Source organism: Leptomonas pyrrhocoris, assembly GCF_001293395.1.
Source record: "Leptomonas pyrrhocoris isolate H10 chromosome Unknown, whole genome shotgun sequence".
NCBI classification, from domain to species: domain Eukaryota; phylum Euglenozoa; class Kinetoplastea; order Trypanosomatida; family Trypanosomatidae; genus Leptomonas; species Leptomonas pyrrhocoris.
Window position 1 is genome coordinate 537707 of NW_015438365.1, and position 13971 is coordinate 551677.

At 57.4% G+C, this 13971-nt stretch overlaps 6 protein-coding genes across 8 annotated transcripts; all 6 read right to left on the reverse strand.

The window, feature by feature from the left end:
• Window positions 1-894: 894 nt before the first annotated feature.
• ABB37_05092 (universal minicircle sequence binding protein (UMSBP) putative (HEXBP)) lies at window positions 895-1882 on the reverse strand (the record flags this gene model as incomplete). Of its 2 annotated transcripts, none has more annotated exons than XM_015803013.1 (1): window positions 895-1882. In XM_015803013.1, exon 1 carries the CDS (start codon window positions 1741-1743, stop codon window positions 895-897), a length of 849 nt encoding a protein of 282 aa, XP_015658529.1. In that variant the 5' UTR covers window positions 1744-1882. The 2 variants fall into 2 exon arrangements, with proteins under 2 accessions (XP_015658529.1, XP_015658528.1); XM_015803012.1 differs by having other exon boundaries at window positions 895-1851.
• An 845-nt stretch (window positions 1883-2727) lies between these two features.
• Window positions 2728-3736, reverse strand: ABB37_05093 (putative proteasome beta 5 subunit; the record flags this gene model as incomplete). Its single annotated transcript, XM_015803014.1, has 1 exon — window positions 2728-3736. The coding sequence occupies exon 1, from the start codon at window positions 3640-3642 to the stop codon at window positions 2728-2730; it is 915 nt and encodes a 304-aa protein (XP_015658530.1). The 5' UTR covers window positions 3643-3736.
• Window positions 3737-4210: 474 nt separating this feature from the next.
• On the reverse strand, window positions 4211-6783 carry ABB37_05094 (putative mitochondrial tRNA pseudouridine synthase A; the record flags this gene model as incomplete). The annotated part of the gene is made up of 1 exon (XM_015803015.1): window positions 4211-6783. Exon 1 carries the CDS (start codon window positions 6653-6655, stop codon window positions 4211-4213), a length of 2445 nt encoding a protein of 814 aa, XP_015658531.1. The 5' UTR covers window positions 6656-6783.
• Window positions 6784-7212: 429 nt separating this feature from the next.
• On the reverse strand, window positions 7213-8925 carry ABB37_05095 (hypothetical protein; the record flags this gene model as incomplete). The annotated part of the gene is made up of 1 exon (XM_015803016.1): window positions 7213-8925. Exon 1 carries the CDS (start codon window positions 8824-8826, stop codon window positions 7213-7215), a length of 1614 nt encoding a protein of 537 aa, XP_015658532.1. The 5' UTR covers window positions 8827-8925.
• Window positions 8926-9412: 487 nt separating this feature from the next.
• On the reverse strand, window positions 9413-12546 carry ABB37_05096 (hypothetical protein; the record flags this gene model as incomplete). 2 transcript variants are annotated; one of them, XM_015803018.1, is made up of 1 exon in its annotated part: window positions 9413-12546. In XM_015803018.1, the coding sequence occupies exon 1, from the start codon at window positions 11852-11854 to the stop codon at window positions 9413-9415; it is 2442 nt and encodes an 813-aa protein (XP_015658534.1). In that variant the 5' UTR covers window positions 11855-12546. The 2 variants fall into 2 exon arrangements, with proteins under 2 accessions (XP_015658534.1, XP_015658533.1); XM_015803017.1 differs by having other exon boundaries at window positions 9413-12509.
• A 488-nt stretch (window positions 12547-13034) lies between these two features.
• On the reverse strand, window positions 13035-13922 carry ABB37_05097 (hypothetical protein; the record flags this gene model as incomplete). Its single annotated transcript, XM_015803019.1, has 1 exon — window positions 13035-13922. One exon carries the CDS (start codon window positions 13920-13922, stop codon window positions 13035-13037), a length of 888 nt encoding a protein of 295 aa, XP_015658535.1.
• Between the last annotated feature and the right edge of the window lie 49 nt (window positions 13923-13971).

Genomic DNA, 13971 nt, shown 5'->3' on the forward strand with positions numbered 1-13971 from the left:
CACGTATAGATCCTTCTCTTCCATTCTCGTTTCGCTTCCGAAAAAACGATGACGAGGTGCGTGTTCGCTTCTGCTCCTCGTCCGTTAATCCACACTTTTCCCTTTGTGCTTTCACAGAAAGTGAGAAGTGGAGGGTTCGCTTGGAGTTCTACGAACCCTTGGTTGGCCATCGATATGGAGCGCTTAGACTTATGTCGGTTTTATCAGAAACAATGAAAAAAAGGCTTTGTACTAAATACCAAAGCGGCGCGTATCTGTTGTCTTTCACTTTTCTTATGATCTGTTCTCCATCTAGACTGGTAGAATGAAGAACAACGGTTTGCGGGAGCAAAGAAATCGAACATGATATACAAACAATAATAATAACAGAAAAAAAAACATTTTACAAGAAAGCTACGTTTTTTCTTTGGGGTTTCTTAGCTGGAATGCATTCCTGACACTTATAAAAGAATGCATCGCGTATTACTTTTTTTTCTGCCTGCGAGGCAGCGTAGCGTATCTTCAACACGGAACAGAGAGGAAAAGAGAAAAGAATTATCCCCTTCGGGTCTGAGGAGAACAGCAAAATACAGAAAAAGAAAGTCGCTGTGCGAGGGGGGGGGGGGCGGCAGCGCATCCAACGCCTCTTTCACTCCGCGTGGCTGGCGCGGAAAGAAACCAAGAAAAGTCGAAATCGTAAACGTGAGAGCCACCGCCATCCACCGCTTCCTTTTACAGTCAACGAGGGAAAGAAAAGAGAACGACAGACGGCGGCGGCGGGTTTCCTCGACGACGTGCGCGCAGCGTTTTGTTCTGTTTTCGCCTCTTCCTCTTCCTTTAAGCTTTATAATCCCTTTTTTACGGTGTCCATTAAGTTGACGCATGATGGTCTTACACGTTTGATTATCGACTTACTTAGTTGCCGGGGCAGTCACGGCTGATGTGGCCGGGCTGGCCGCACTTGTAGCAGGAGCGGTCGCCACCACGGTCACCACCGCGGCTGCCACCATAGCTACCACCGGCCTTCGGGCAGTCACGGCTGATGTGGCCGGACTCGCCGCACTTGTAGCAGGAGCGGTCACCACCGCGGTCGCCACCGCGGCTGCCACCGTAGCTACCACCATAGCTACCACCGGCCTTCGGGCAGTCACGGCTGATGTGGCCGGCCTCACCGCACTTGTAGCACGTGCGGTCACCAGCGCCAGAAGACGCAGCGTTCGGGCATTCGCGGCTCATGTGACCGGCCTCGCCGCACTTGTAGCACGTACGGTCACCACCGTTGCTGTAGCCGCCCTGGCTGTTGGGGCACTCGCGGCTCATATGGCCGGCCTCACCGCACTTGTAGCACGTACGGTCACCGCCGTAGCTGCTGTGTGCGCCGTCGCGGTCGCGCTTCTGGCCGTAGCCTCCACGGCCACCCTGGTTGCTGGGGCAGTCGCGGCTCATGTGGCCACTCTCGCCGCACTTGTAGCACTCCATACCCTTCGCAGATCCGGGCTTGGCGGAGTTCGGGCAATCGCGGCTCATGTGGCCGGCCTCACCGCACCGGAAGCACGTCATGTTGCCGGCCGCACCGGTCTTCGCCTCGTTCGGGCACTCGCGGCTCATGTGGCCAGCCTCGCCGCAGCGGAAGCACGTCTGGGTGCTGTTGTCCTTGGCCTCCGCCTTGGGGCATTCGCGGGCGAAGTGGCCCTCCTCACCGCACACACGGCAGGCGGTGCCGCTCTCGTTGCGCGGGCGCTTGACGTCTTCGGTGTCGGACATGATGAGAGATTCGTAGAAGGGAGTTGGAGTTTTTGTGGTGTGGATTGCAAAGCAGAATGCGCAGAGACACGTAAGACGACGGTGAGATGCGGTTAAACCAAAGTAAACTTAACAGACACAGAAAAAAAGAGGGTATTTCTGAATGTAGGGGTGTGCGGTGGTGATTGTTGTTTCAAGGAGCAAGTATATCGTTGAGATGGAGGAAGAAGCAAGGCAGGAGGGAAATAAATTTTCAGAAAAACATCGTACCCGCTCAATACGAATCCAAGCGAGATAAGGGCAAGACCCATTCCGCCCTTTTACCGCTCGGGTGATTGCGGATACTCTGACTGCGAGCACAAGGCAATAGTCCAAGACACGTATGTTGTTGCCTTCTTACGTCACGACGCATTACAACTCAGCAAACAAAGAGAGAAGAAAGAAAGACAAGCACCGAGCCGTTGCAACTGGTGGCACAAGGAGTTGCGACACAGTGAATGCCAGGGTTCCTCTCTCTCTCTCTCTCTCTCTGTTCTCAGAGGAAGCACTCAGAATAGTTTTTACTCGCACCGTGTTGTGCGGACAAGCAAATCTCTCTTTGACATCTTTTCTTTCGGCCAATGGAGCACAACACAAAACGCCACTGAACAATAAGGAGCGACGACTACACGCCAGTAATAAAGACTTTTTCTAGTAATAATAAAAAGTGGGCATTGAGGCAACAGAATCAACATCAACACGGAAAACACACGTGAAGGGCAAAAGTCGAGAGAGAAAGAGAAACCGCTCGGCCTTCTCAGCACAACGCGCTGCGAAGGTGCCGGTATTGGAAAGAATGAAAAATATGTGTATCCAGCTCGGAACACTTTATGGCAACGGTTGTCGATATCGTGCCACAACCCCCCAAAAAAGGAGTTCAGATGTGCTGCGATGTGCCAACGCTTTCCCTTTTTCCCTCCTTCCGCGCAGTGTTTCCTGCGGATTCTCTTTCATCTTCCTCTTCCTTTACCGCGCAGGGAAATAGCGCTCGTACAGCTTCGTCTGATCGTCGCGCGAGATCTTCGTCCAGCCCTTCTCATGCACGTGGTAGACGGTGACAATACCACCCGAGGCGCCATCACGGTAAGTGGCGTGAAAGATCGAGCGGCGCGCCAGATCGCACGCCTCTTCCACCGAAAGGTCCTTGCGGTAGCCCGTGTCCAGTACACCGTACGCGTAGATGGAGCCGGAGCCGACGCTGAAGAGGTCCTGCTTCACGCGCGAGCCCTTGTCGTCGACGTAGTACAGAGAGGGACCGAACTGGTCCCACCCCGCCACCATGGTGCCCATCGAGAGTTGGTGGTTACGGTACGCGTACGTGATGTTCGCCAAGATCTTACTCGCGGCAGCCACCGTGATGCGGGTGCCGTTGCGCAGCTCCCACAGGCGGCACTCCATGCCCAGCACACGCTCCCAGTACTGGCAGTCCGCCGCACCTCCGGCCAGCGTACCCAGCAGGTAGTCGTTGATCTCCAGCACCTTCATCACGGTCTGTGACGCGATGTACTGCCCCGTAGACGCACGGGAGTCGACAGCGACGATGATGCCGCCGTTGAAGCGGAAGGCGAGAGTGGTCGTGCCCTTCTTCACGTCCATCTTCGGGATGGCCCGAGGTACCGGGCACGCCCCGGCCAGCGTCCAGGCGCGGTTCTCGCCATGCAGATGGCGGCTAGAGTCGAGCGGGTCGGCCGTCACCTTTTCGCACGAGTCGGGCGACTCGTCGTCGTCGCGTCGCTGCGGGCCCCGACGGTAGGAGCACATGGCGGTCAGTGGATCCTCGCGCTGCGTGTCCTGCAAGTTGTGGTAGGTGAAGGGACCGATGTGCGGGCAGTCGTCCATCGTGAAGTTGGACGACATGACGGACTCAAAATCGGCGAACATTTTTGACGTGGTGCGCGGGTATATCTTTTTTTGCCTCTCGAAAATTCAGCCGTCTGTTTTTTTCCTAATGATAAAATCTTGTTGCTCTCCGGACTTAGCGGGATGTAAAGAAAGCGAAGAAGAGGTGAAGAAATAGATGCACAACAGAGCTTTAAATACCCCCGAAAAAAAAAGAGTTGTCACCTTCAGTCGATCCTCCAAAGTCGATAGGAGAGACACCTAAAGTTCAGGACAGACTTAAAGCCTTCAAGATGGACCGTGGATTCCATTCACCATCAGATATGCACTCGACGCAGGTGGTTACTGTATTCCGTTTTTGCAGTGAAGCGACGCCAACATACGCCCTCGTTGCAAAACGAAAAAGGGAAGAAGAGCACCGAAAACAGAGACGATGCGGTGCTTGCTTCCTCAACAAGTGAGCTTCACCAACGACCTGCGTTGCTCTGCAATTGTTGATTCTTATGTTTGGTTTGTCTCGGTTTAAGGTGTGTGATATGAACTACTCGTGAGTAATGTCGCGTGGTTCCTGCTGCAGTAGCAAAAAGGGGGGGGGGACGAATCGGAGAGGTTAAAGCACCGCCGTAATATCCTCCACGATGGCGTCGTCGTACGGGACGTCTTCACCTGTGGAGATGTCGCCGCTGCTGCGGTGACGGTGATCCCCCGTCCCCACCAGAAACTCCCGTGGCAGCGGTGGTAGCTCCTCGTCTAACAACTGTGCGCGACGCAGCTGCTGTGCCCGCTGCTCGGCCAGCGACTCTAGTTCCGTCGACTCAAAGCTGAGAGCATCCTTCACCTCCTCATAAGTGTAGTTGTCCAGCTCTTCCAGCTCACGCGGCGTCAGTTCGCGATGGCGGCACAGACGGCGCAGACGCGACACGCGCTGACGGCGGAAGTACGGCCAGTCGCGCTCCACAAAAGGCTGCCACGCGGACCCCAGGTGCTGCATGTAAAACGGCGGGACCGTCACCTCTCGGAGGGAGCCCACGGCAAGGCCCGACAGCGCGAACGGACCAAAGGAAATGCGTCCACCTCGCTCTACGGTGCGGCCGAGGTGCTGCATCAGGTGCGCAATCGGCATCGACTCGCCCCGCACCTTCACCTTCACCGAGTAGCGCGATTTCGTCGCCGGATTGACGAAGAACTCCGCGTTGCGGTAGCAGCGGCCGTTTATTTGGATGCCCTCGGTGTTCAGCTTGTGCACCAGCACGGGATCCATGGCGGGGCGCACGCGCAGTAGGTACGTGCGCTGCACCATCGACTGCGGGTTCTCCAGAAAGCGGGAAAGCTCGCCGTCGTTGGTGAGGAGCAGAATACCATGCGCCCGCATCGGCAGAGAGCCGATCGGCACGAGGTGGTCCATGCCCAGGATGCGGGCGTGTTTTGTGATGAGGGTGCGGCCGGCAACGTCGTTGCGTGAGACAATCACGTTGGCCGGCTTGTGGTACATCCACAGCCGCGGCGGGCTAAAGCGGAGGCGGGACTCGTGACCCGAGACGTGTACGTCGTCCTCCGCACGGACCAGGCGAAACGGGTTACGCTCCACCACGTTGTTCACCCGCACCTGACCACTAGCGATAATGGCGGACGCCTCCCGACGACTGCAGAATCCGGCGCGTGGGAGAGTGCGCAGCAGGTGCACCAGTCCAAGTCCCTCAACGCCCTCGGTAGCTCCGGTGGGGTTTCTGCCTTCATCGGAAGCAGAGACGCGCTGCTGTGCCTGTGCCGCCAGCTTCGCCAGTCGCTGCAACGGGTCGTATTGCGAGGCGCCAGGCACCAGGGCGTCGGAGCGATGTGCCAGCTGCGCGGCTTGGGCAACCTTCTCGGGGGCCACGCCGTCCCTCAAGATGGCCTTATCGGGCACATTCAGTATATCCGGTCCCAGCCCACGCTGCTCCTCACCGCCCTCCTCCGCCTCTTCCGGAGCTAAATCGGCAAGCGAGGTGGTGCTTCTTGGTCGCGTGGGTGACTGACGTGTCGGCAGAGCTGGCGTCCCCTCCCCTCGCTTGGCAAGCTGCAGTAGTTCCTCACCGGCACGCACGTGTCGCAGACGGTGCGGCAAGAAGGTTTCATTCCGTTCCTCTTTCAGCGACTCCGCCTTCAGCTCCATGAGCCGCTCACGCAGCATATCCGTCAGCTGGACCGGCGTGTCACCAAACTCCCTGTCGGCGCCAAAATCTCCGCGGTCGCCTTCGATGGTCTGATCCGCAGGAGCTGCGTTGCTTTCCGCCGCGAGGCGCAGACTACCGTGGCGACGCGCACTGCCACCGGTTAGGTGTAACACGTCCGGCGACAGGCGCTCCGTCTCATCGCGTGCACCGCCGTAACGTCCGCTGCGCAGCTTATCGATCATGCCACCCCGCACGTCCAAGCCGCCCTCGTCGAAGAAAGAGTGCTGCCCGCTCGCGTGCCGCTCCTTCTCCGCCAGCTTCGCAGGAGTCACGATGTTGTCCACGTTGTAGTGGTGCGTGATGTCGTGCCAGCGTCGTGCTCGGCTCGCCTCCGCGGCGTCTGGCGAGCGCGGGGTCGCTTTGAGGTGAGCCACGGCGCGCGGGAAGAAGCGTTCCACGTCGATCAAGTCCTCTACGGCGCTCGTGTCAAGCCCACGCGGGAGCGATGCCGCCATGTCCGCGTCGTACTCGACAGCGGTGTCGCTGGGTGGCGGGGGGGCGTCTCGTGCCTGTCTCCTCTTCGGGGTGCCGCCCCGTCGTCGTAAGCGAGGCGCGCCACGCTTCGCGCGTTGCTGCTTCGGCGAAGACGGCGGTGATGACAACGGCGCCACGTCGCTGTTCGCTTCAGCCGCTTCCTTCTCACCAAGAAAACCCAGCTCACTAGTCGAAGAAGGACCACTTGGTCCATCCTGGAAAGGAAGATTGTGGTTGAAATTGCTGGTTGAAGACCATCGAACCGATGGCTGTCCACCTTCTGCAAACAACGCCGTCCTGCGGACGCAAGTGCTGCGCCGGATTGCACGACAGATGACCGGTAGCGAGCCGATCACGGCACGTCGCATCTTTGATAGTCCAACTTGATCTTACTCAACCTCCTCTGACAAAAAAAGGAGATCTTCTCTTCGTTTTAAAAAATATTAAGATGTACGCCTGTGGGCGTGCTTAATCGTGGGAGATCTTTTGCAGTTTCTTTCACCGATAACATGTTGATAAGCGGCAAGGCGGTGAACAGGTTTTGGAATGAAAACAAAGAGGAGGAAGTAGAGAAGTAATGAAAAGACGCGACTGACTCATCATTCCAGCAACTTATCCTTCTTATTGCTTAGCATCCAATAAACCGCCAGAACAGGGTATGGTCGTTTAAGTGTCGGCGCAACCCAGACGTACCTTTCCTTGACTACCATATTTCCGATGTTATTGTTTTTGAGGGGGTATGAAATCAGCACGATCAGCAGTGGTGCGAGCATTAATCTATGCGACTGCAGTCCCTACATTAAGGCGGAACGACTCTTTTGAAATCAGGCATATACAAATTGGTAAAGCCGGCAACGGAGCTGCCATTTAAAAACGAAAGTGCAAGATTTTGCCAGGCTCTTCCTTTTCTTTTTGCCGCTCTCCGTCAGTACATGATCGTGCGACAGAGGTGATGGCGTGCTTCTGAAGGCACCATGTACCGTCCGATGTACCACAAAGTGTAGTCCAAGTGATTCACGCTACACGACATACACGTCGTCTCGGAGGTTGACGGGCTTTTCTGTGAAGACGACGTGTGAGAGCGTTGGGCGTTTAAAAATTCTAGCAGTCGGTCAGCGGCCACAAGCGTTGCGATGCGGATCGAAGCTTCCTCCGCAGCACCAGGCCGCAGAAGGACGTGGTGGTCCACCATCTGCGCAAGGTGCGCGTCGTAGAGCAGCAACCCCGCAGCCCGCAGCGCCTTGGGGATTTGATAGTCGCAGCAGATAGAGAGCTCTGCGCGATCGGTGAAGAGTCCAACGCCGTGTGACTTCACAACCTCCACCGCACGCTCCGCCATCCACGACAAGGATAACGCCGTTGCAGGCGATGTGGCGAAGGACGACGGTGCGGAACGGCAGCGGCACCGCCACAGCTCCGGCAGAGATTGCTCCAGCGCCAGCGCGGTCAGCTGACTCAATTTTAAAATCGGCACACCGGCAGCGCCATTTCCGTGTGCAGGGCCGGACGAGGAAGAAGAGGAAACCGAAGAGGCGTCGCTGCCGCACTCGTGTGCGAAGTCGTGGTAGCGCGGGTGAAAACGCACAAGCGACGGCACGAAGCCACGCACGCCCGCACGCGCCGCGGCGGTGTTCGCTGGTGGGCGAAACATGTACCCCGCACACTCACGCAGCAGCTGGTAAAAGGACGTGTGCTGCTCCGCAAAGGCCTCCGCAAGCGAGAGCAACAACCGCACTCGTGCGCGCGTGCATGGCATCCAGAGTGGCGTGGCGCCGTCTTTTTGGCAGCCTAGAAAACACACCTTCATTTCTCTCAGCGCAGCCGCGACATCGCCATGAAACTGCTGCAAATAGTCGATGTCGTACCACGGTACACGATGCACTGCCACGGCACGGCGGAGAAGAAACATCATCGCAGCGGAGCCACGCAGCAGCGTGACGTCCTTCGCAGCTGGAACAACACCTCCTCCTCCTCCGCCAGGCGGGCCCTCGGCTTTATCTTTTGGCTCGGTGAGGACTTCCGTAGCGCGAGAGCCCGCGCTTTGGAGAGTGGATGCCGCAGACGGTGATTCCTCCTCCTCCTCTACCACCGTGTAGAACCCTGCAAAGCCGGTCACCGCCTCTCCGGGCGCAGAGACGATGCCGCCCTCTTCCATTGTCGCACTCTCTTCCTCTCTGTCCCCTCGTGAAATAGGGTGCACCTCCGCCCAGTGGCAGAAGTCGATGGCCACCAGCATCCCCAAGTAGTTCACGACCTCCGCTTCGTGTTGCCACAACGACGGCGGCACACTCAACAGCCAGTGACCTGTAGCAGTAGTGTTGAAAGAAGCCTCTTCCGCGCTCTGCTGCTCCCTGTCGACTTGCTCGCGCACCGTTCTCAGAATCGTGTCAAATACCTCTGCGTGCTCTCTCACCAGCGCCGTTGTGATCGGCGGCACGGTGGCGTGGGGCAGCTTCACCGGCACATCAGAGTGCTCGCCGTAAAGACGGCGGATAGCGTGCCGCACCGACTCTCCAGAGTAGACACGATCGATATCCATCACGTTTACCTCGCACTGCGTTGCCCATGAGCCCGTTGTGTATGGGGTAGAGGCAGGAATGCCGTCTGCGTTCCTTCAATCCTTTCTATATCGGTACTCTACGAAAACAAGAAAGGAGAGTGAGAAGCGCAGAAGCGGAAGTAGGCGTTCAACTGACTTATTGCATGTCATCTCTCATGAATGTGGGCACTTTGCGCAGCAGCGGTACTGCAAACCAAGCCGCATAAACAGCTCTCACTGCAACGTAAAAGTGGGGGGGAAGAGATGCTCTCTCTATCTTTGCCCCGCTGTCTGACTTGTCTGAACGACCCTTATTGAGGTTGTTGTTGCTTTTCTTAAGACCGCACAGACTCGAGTTTTTTTTCTCAGCTTTCGTGCATGGTTGATGTACGGCGTGCTTGAAAAGAACAGAAATGAAGAAAAGGGAGCAAACGTAAAAGGTGAATGTGAAAGCCCCAACGTAATATACATTGTAAGATGTGTCAAGAGAACAGACGAAAAGAAAGAAAAAAACATACAAGCAACAGAGGAGAACGGTAACGGTGACGCCGCCAATGCCGCTGTCGCTGTCGACAGCTCAGCGGTGTTAATGGGGAGTCAGACGGCGCAGGATGCCGATCGAACGGCGCTTCTCGCATTCGTTTTGCCCAAGCGACAATCGCCTGCTCCGTTCTTGGATGAGGAGACGCGCCACGGCGTCCCACCACTCCTCGGCGCGCAGCAAAGTTATGGGAGCATCTGCGTTACCCGTCGTCTTCACCTTGAGCGAGCGACACGGCGCTGCGTTCACGACAGGTGCGGCGGCGGAAGACATCTCGTGGAGAGCGGCCCCAGTCACGTCGTTGTTTTCTTCGTCCTTGACAAAGTTCGCACCAGTCGGCTCAAAGTCGCGCAGCAGTAACGATGTAGAGGGGGAAGTGGGCGCGGCGAGGTGAGAGCACAGTCCGACGAAACGACGATCTTGCATCGGCGCCGAGGGCGACACGTCCGGTGCGGCCTTCAGCGCCGTCTCCGTTCGTTCGTTCAGCTGCATCTTCGCGTTGCGGTTGCGAGAGGAGGCAAAATCAGCGGGCGTCGACGCCGAAATAGAAAGAAGGAATTGCCGCCATGCCGCGCCAATCTCGCCGGTACCGGCTGCAAGACGGTGATCCCACTCCTTCGCCAGCTCGTCCCCAGCGGCGTTGTTGCGCACTTCACTCGTCGTCGTTGTGTTGTCGGGCGTGACACCGGTGTCCGCTGTTGGGGCAGCCCGCTCGACGCCGTGAAAGAGTGCCTGCGTGGCCAGATTGGCGAAGCCGCTGCGCTGCAGCGCAGCCGGCGCCGAGGCGAGCGGCATCAGCCATTTATCTCCCATCTGATCAGTGGCGCCGCCACGTCCCCGTGCAGCCTCCCTCCGACACTGATACTCTAGCAACGGTAAAGGAAGCCCAACAGCTCCGCCGGCGCCAGCACCGCTGCGGCTGCTCTTCCGCACCCCTACACCAACGAGGCAGTGGCGAAGCTCCTCAGCTGGGTTCGCCGCTACGCCTGTGACGAGTGGCTCGCACGTTTGCATGATAGCCGTAGAGGAGAGCACCGCTTGATCCTCCACTCCCCTGGCCACGTTCTGGTAATGTAATCCGTAGCAGGTGAAGGGGGCGACCAGCTCAGAGGACAGGTGACCGTACGTGCACAGCACGCGTAACAGCTGAGCCGGATCTCGGCGCGCGGCCTCCAGTTGTTGCCGGACGCCTTGCACCGCAGGGTCCACCGCAGGTGGCTGCCGCAAAAAGCTCAGCGCTGACGCAAAAGCTTTCGAGTAGGGCATCTTGTCCTCCACAGTTTGAAGAGGCAACGGCGGCGGCTGTTGCTGTCCAGGCAGCACCGTACCGCCTTCACCACGTTTCGAATGAAACCCTAACGTGGACAGCCGCGATTCTGCTGCGTCCATCGAGAACGACAGGGCTGCGAGCATCTCTGGATTTCCCTCTGCTGCCTCCTCCAAGAGCCGACGATCCTCTGGAGAAAAGAAGAGGCGGTACTGGCAGTAGCGTAGCTCGGCATCGACGTCCAGCTCGTCGTCACCCCACCATGCATCTGTCTTCGGCATGTCTCGAATGGGTTGTAGCGCATCTGAGAACCTATTGCCGCCCTGCTCTGCAGCGACGACAGCGCTTGAAGAAAATCCAGTGAAACGCAGCGCCGTGGGAATGGTAGCCAGCGGCGAAGGGACGCCTGCATCCTCATTGAGTGGATTTTCACTTCTAAGGGTGGAAGCGGCGAGGAGCTGCATCGGGCCCGTGACGTACGAGCCGACCACATCGGAGAGAAAAAGACCGTCAGCGGTGTACAACGGCAGGCGTCGAATCGCCAGCCCTGCCTCCCACATGCACGGATCGTTGTACAGCTGCTGGTGACACCGCACCAGAAAGACCATGTGTCGGCGCAGCATGTCACGCCGCTCCAGTGACTCGTGGCGACACAACACTGCGCGTGCGTGGGCGTCGAGTACACGGCGGATGTACGCATTGCGGTGCGGACAGCGCCGCCACGCACGCTGAATGGCGGTGGCTGCTCGACGACGTTGCTGCTCGTCACGAAGCCGCACCGAACAGCGCTTACTGTGCTGAGCGCGTAGCATCGCCTGCACAGTGCAGAGTCCCGCTTCTGCCCCCATCATCTCCGCCTCTGTGTGACGGAAATTGCGTGAAAGCACGCTCTTCCTGTAGGTCATGTACGAGTGCGTAAGGCTGCCGCCTTGCCTACTCGTGCGGAACCGGTGTATCCATGCACGCAAGGCTGCGACAATCGTGCGCTTCGCAATCATCGCGCGAAGACTTCCGAGACGCTCCATACGATGCAGCTCCGCACGTATACGATGCACCATCCGTGACTCCATCGGGCGAGGTGACTCTGGCAAGACAAGAACCCGGATGAGATCGCCTCCATCCCTCTCCTCGTCCGCGTCACTAAGCGAAACGTACGAGATTTCGTTGAAGTTGTTTTGCTGTGGGGCGTCGGCCGGGATGCGTCTCATGGCGCGTCGCATTAACAGCAAACGACAAAGCCGTTGCAGTCGCGCGATCGCCACCATCGCCGTCACGCCTCGTGTCGAACGTAGAGAAGAATGTCGTTGGGTTGCTGAGATGGCGTCAACGGAGTCCACCTGTGAGGTGTGAGAGAGCGACGAGAACTTTCTATTTCTGTGCGTGTTCGCGTTGTTCGTACCGTTGCTGCTGCTAGAGCGATGTTGCAAAGGGGCTGTCGCCGCAAAAGGGGACGCTCTCGACACCCCGGACCCCCGCGGTGGAGCCGGCACGCGACGCGCCCTCGCCGGTCCTTGCGCTTCCGCCGAAGGCGCCTTTTTCCCCTTCTTGGTTTGGCTATTGGCGTTTTGCCCCGGGTGGGGAGCTGCGTTCGACGCCGTCCGCGTTACATTTTTGGATAGAGACGCCGAGGAGGAAGGTTGCGGTACAGGGGCCGTTGCGTCGGCTGCACCTGCGGGCGCGGTAGACGACGGTGCGGCGTGATCGGCCGCGGCGCGGGAACGCTGCGATGAGCTTCGCTGCCTTCCTCGCGCACCGCCCACCGCGGGAGGGCGTGCTCTTGATCCTTTCGACGCTGATCGTCTCTTCGCTGCGCCGGTCGATTCCGGCATCTTGGTGAGAATGTCAGTGCCTAAAACAAAACTTCTCCATTTAATCTGCCGGGGAAGGAGGTACCAAACCGTAGATTAATACCTCCACGAAGCGCAAGAGGCGGAAAGCGAATACCAACAGAAATAAAGAAAGGAGGGTGTGAAGTGCCAGGAGAAGCATCGACGCTGGAGACTCTAAGCGAAACTAGCGGCATAAGAAACATGGTTCGATTCACATGTTCGCTGAATGAATCAAAAAAAAAGGTTGCTAGCGATGGAAAAAGCGGGGCATTCACACGTCACCGCTCGTTGAACCTTCGACGCACGAATTCAATAAAAACACAAGAGAAGAAAAGAAGAACACAAACGGTGATATTTTTCTTTTGTTTGAAACGCTTCCATATGTATTATACTGTGAAGAGAAGCGCCTGTCATGAAGCATAACGGGAACTCACAACGGCGCAACGGAAAAATTCGGCTTTAGAAATGACGTTATCCCCCGGCAAGCAACATAATCGTCTAAACAATCAAACGAGGAAGAAGAAAGCCTGTGGGAAAACATATATATTTATACACTGATTTCTCCGCTCTTTCACAACTTTAGTGTCCCGTTGGGGAATTGCGTATCACCGTAACTGCCGAGAGAGTACACAGGTGCGGCGAACGGCTCGTAGTCCGAGTAACACTTTGCCATGACCGTATCCACCGCACGCTGCGAGAAGCCGCGGCAGACCGGGTTGCGCTCCACCGCCATCACGGCACGCCGATGCACGCATTTCTGGCCCCCTTCGAAAAAGTTAAAGCGGCCCTTGCGCATTTCTTGGCCCACAAAGCAGTCCCCGCTCAGGCGAGCAGCGCGAATTTCGCTGCAGGCTTGATGCAGGCAGTCGGCGCTTTCGACAGTGCCGCGTGCGTCGTCAAAGGCGTGGATGAGCTCGTGGCGGAGGTTGCGCTCCACCTGGTGTAGCACGGGCTGCTGAGACGCGACGAGCAGCTGCTGCAGCAACTGAGAAGACGAGGACAGCGGTGTCTGAGCAAGCGGGTTGGACGACGATGATGACGACGACGAAGTTGGTGCGCTGTCTTTCTTCTTAAGAAACGCCTCGGCGTGCTTCGTGTTAAAGAGACGGATAATGTGGTCCTCTAACAGTACCACATCCTTTGCTTTGCAATCCGCGCGAGCACTACGCCACATGTACCCCGCCAACACGCGATCAGGCGTCAGGCCGTGTGCGTCGTGCGCAGCCTCACTGTGCGGCACCAGTGGAAGACACTTGATGCGATCGCGCCGAAACGGAGCCCCAGCGATCTCTTCGATGCTCTTGATCATGTACTGCACCGTATTTACGTTGCGCAGGACGTACTCCACTGCGCCTTCGCAGACATCGTGCGGGCTGTAGAGGTTGTCGACGTTGACCTCAGCCGTGGCGTCCTCACGCCCCTTCGCTGGCAGCGGTTCGGGACGGTGCGCATCCGTCATTTCAGGCAAATCGCAATTATATATATATATATATATATATATAAGAGAG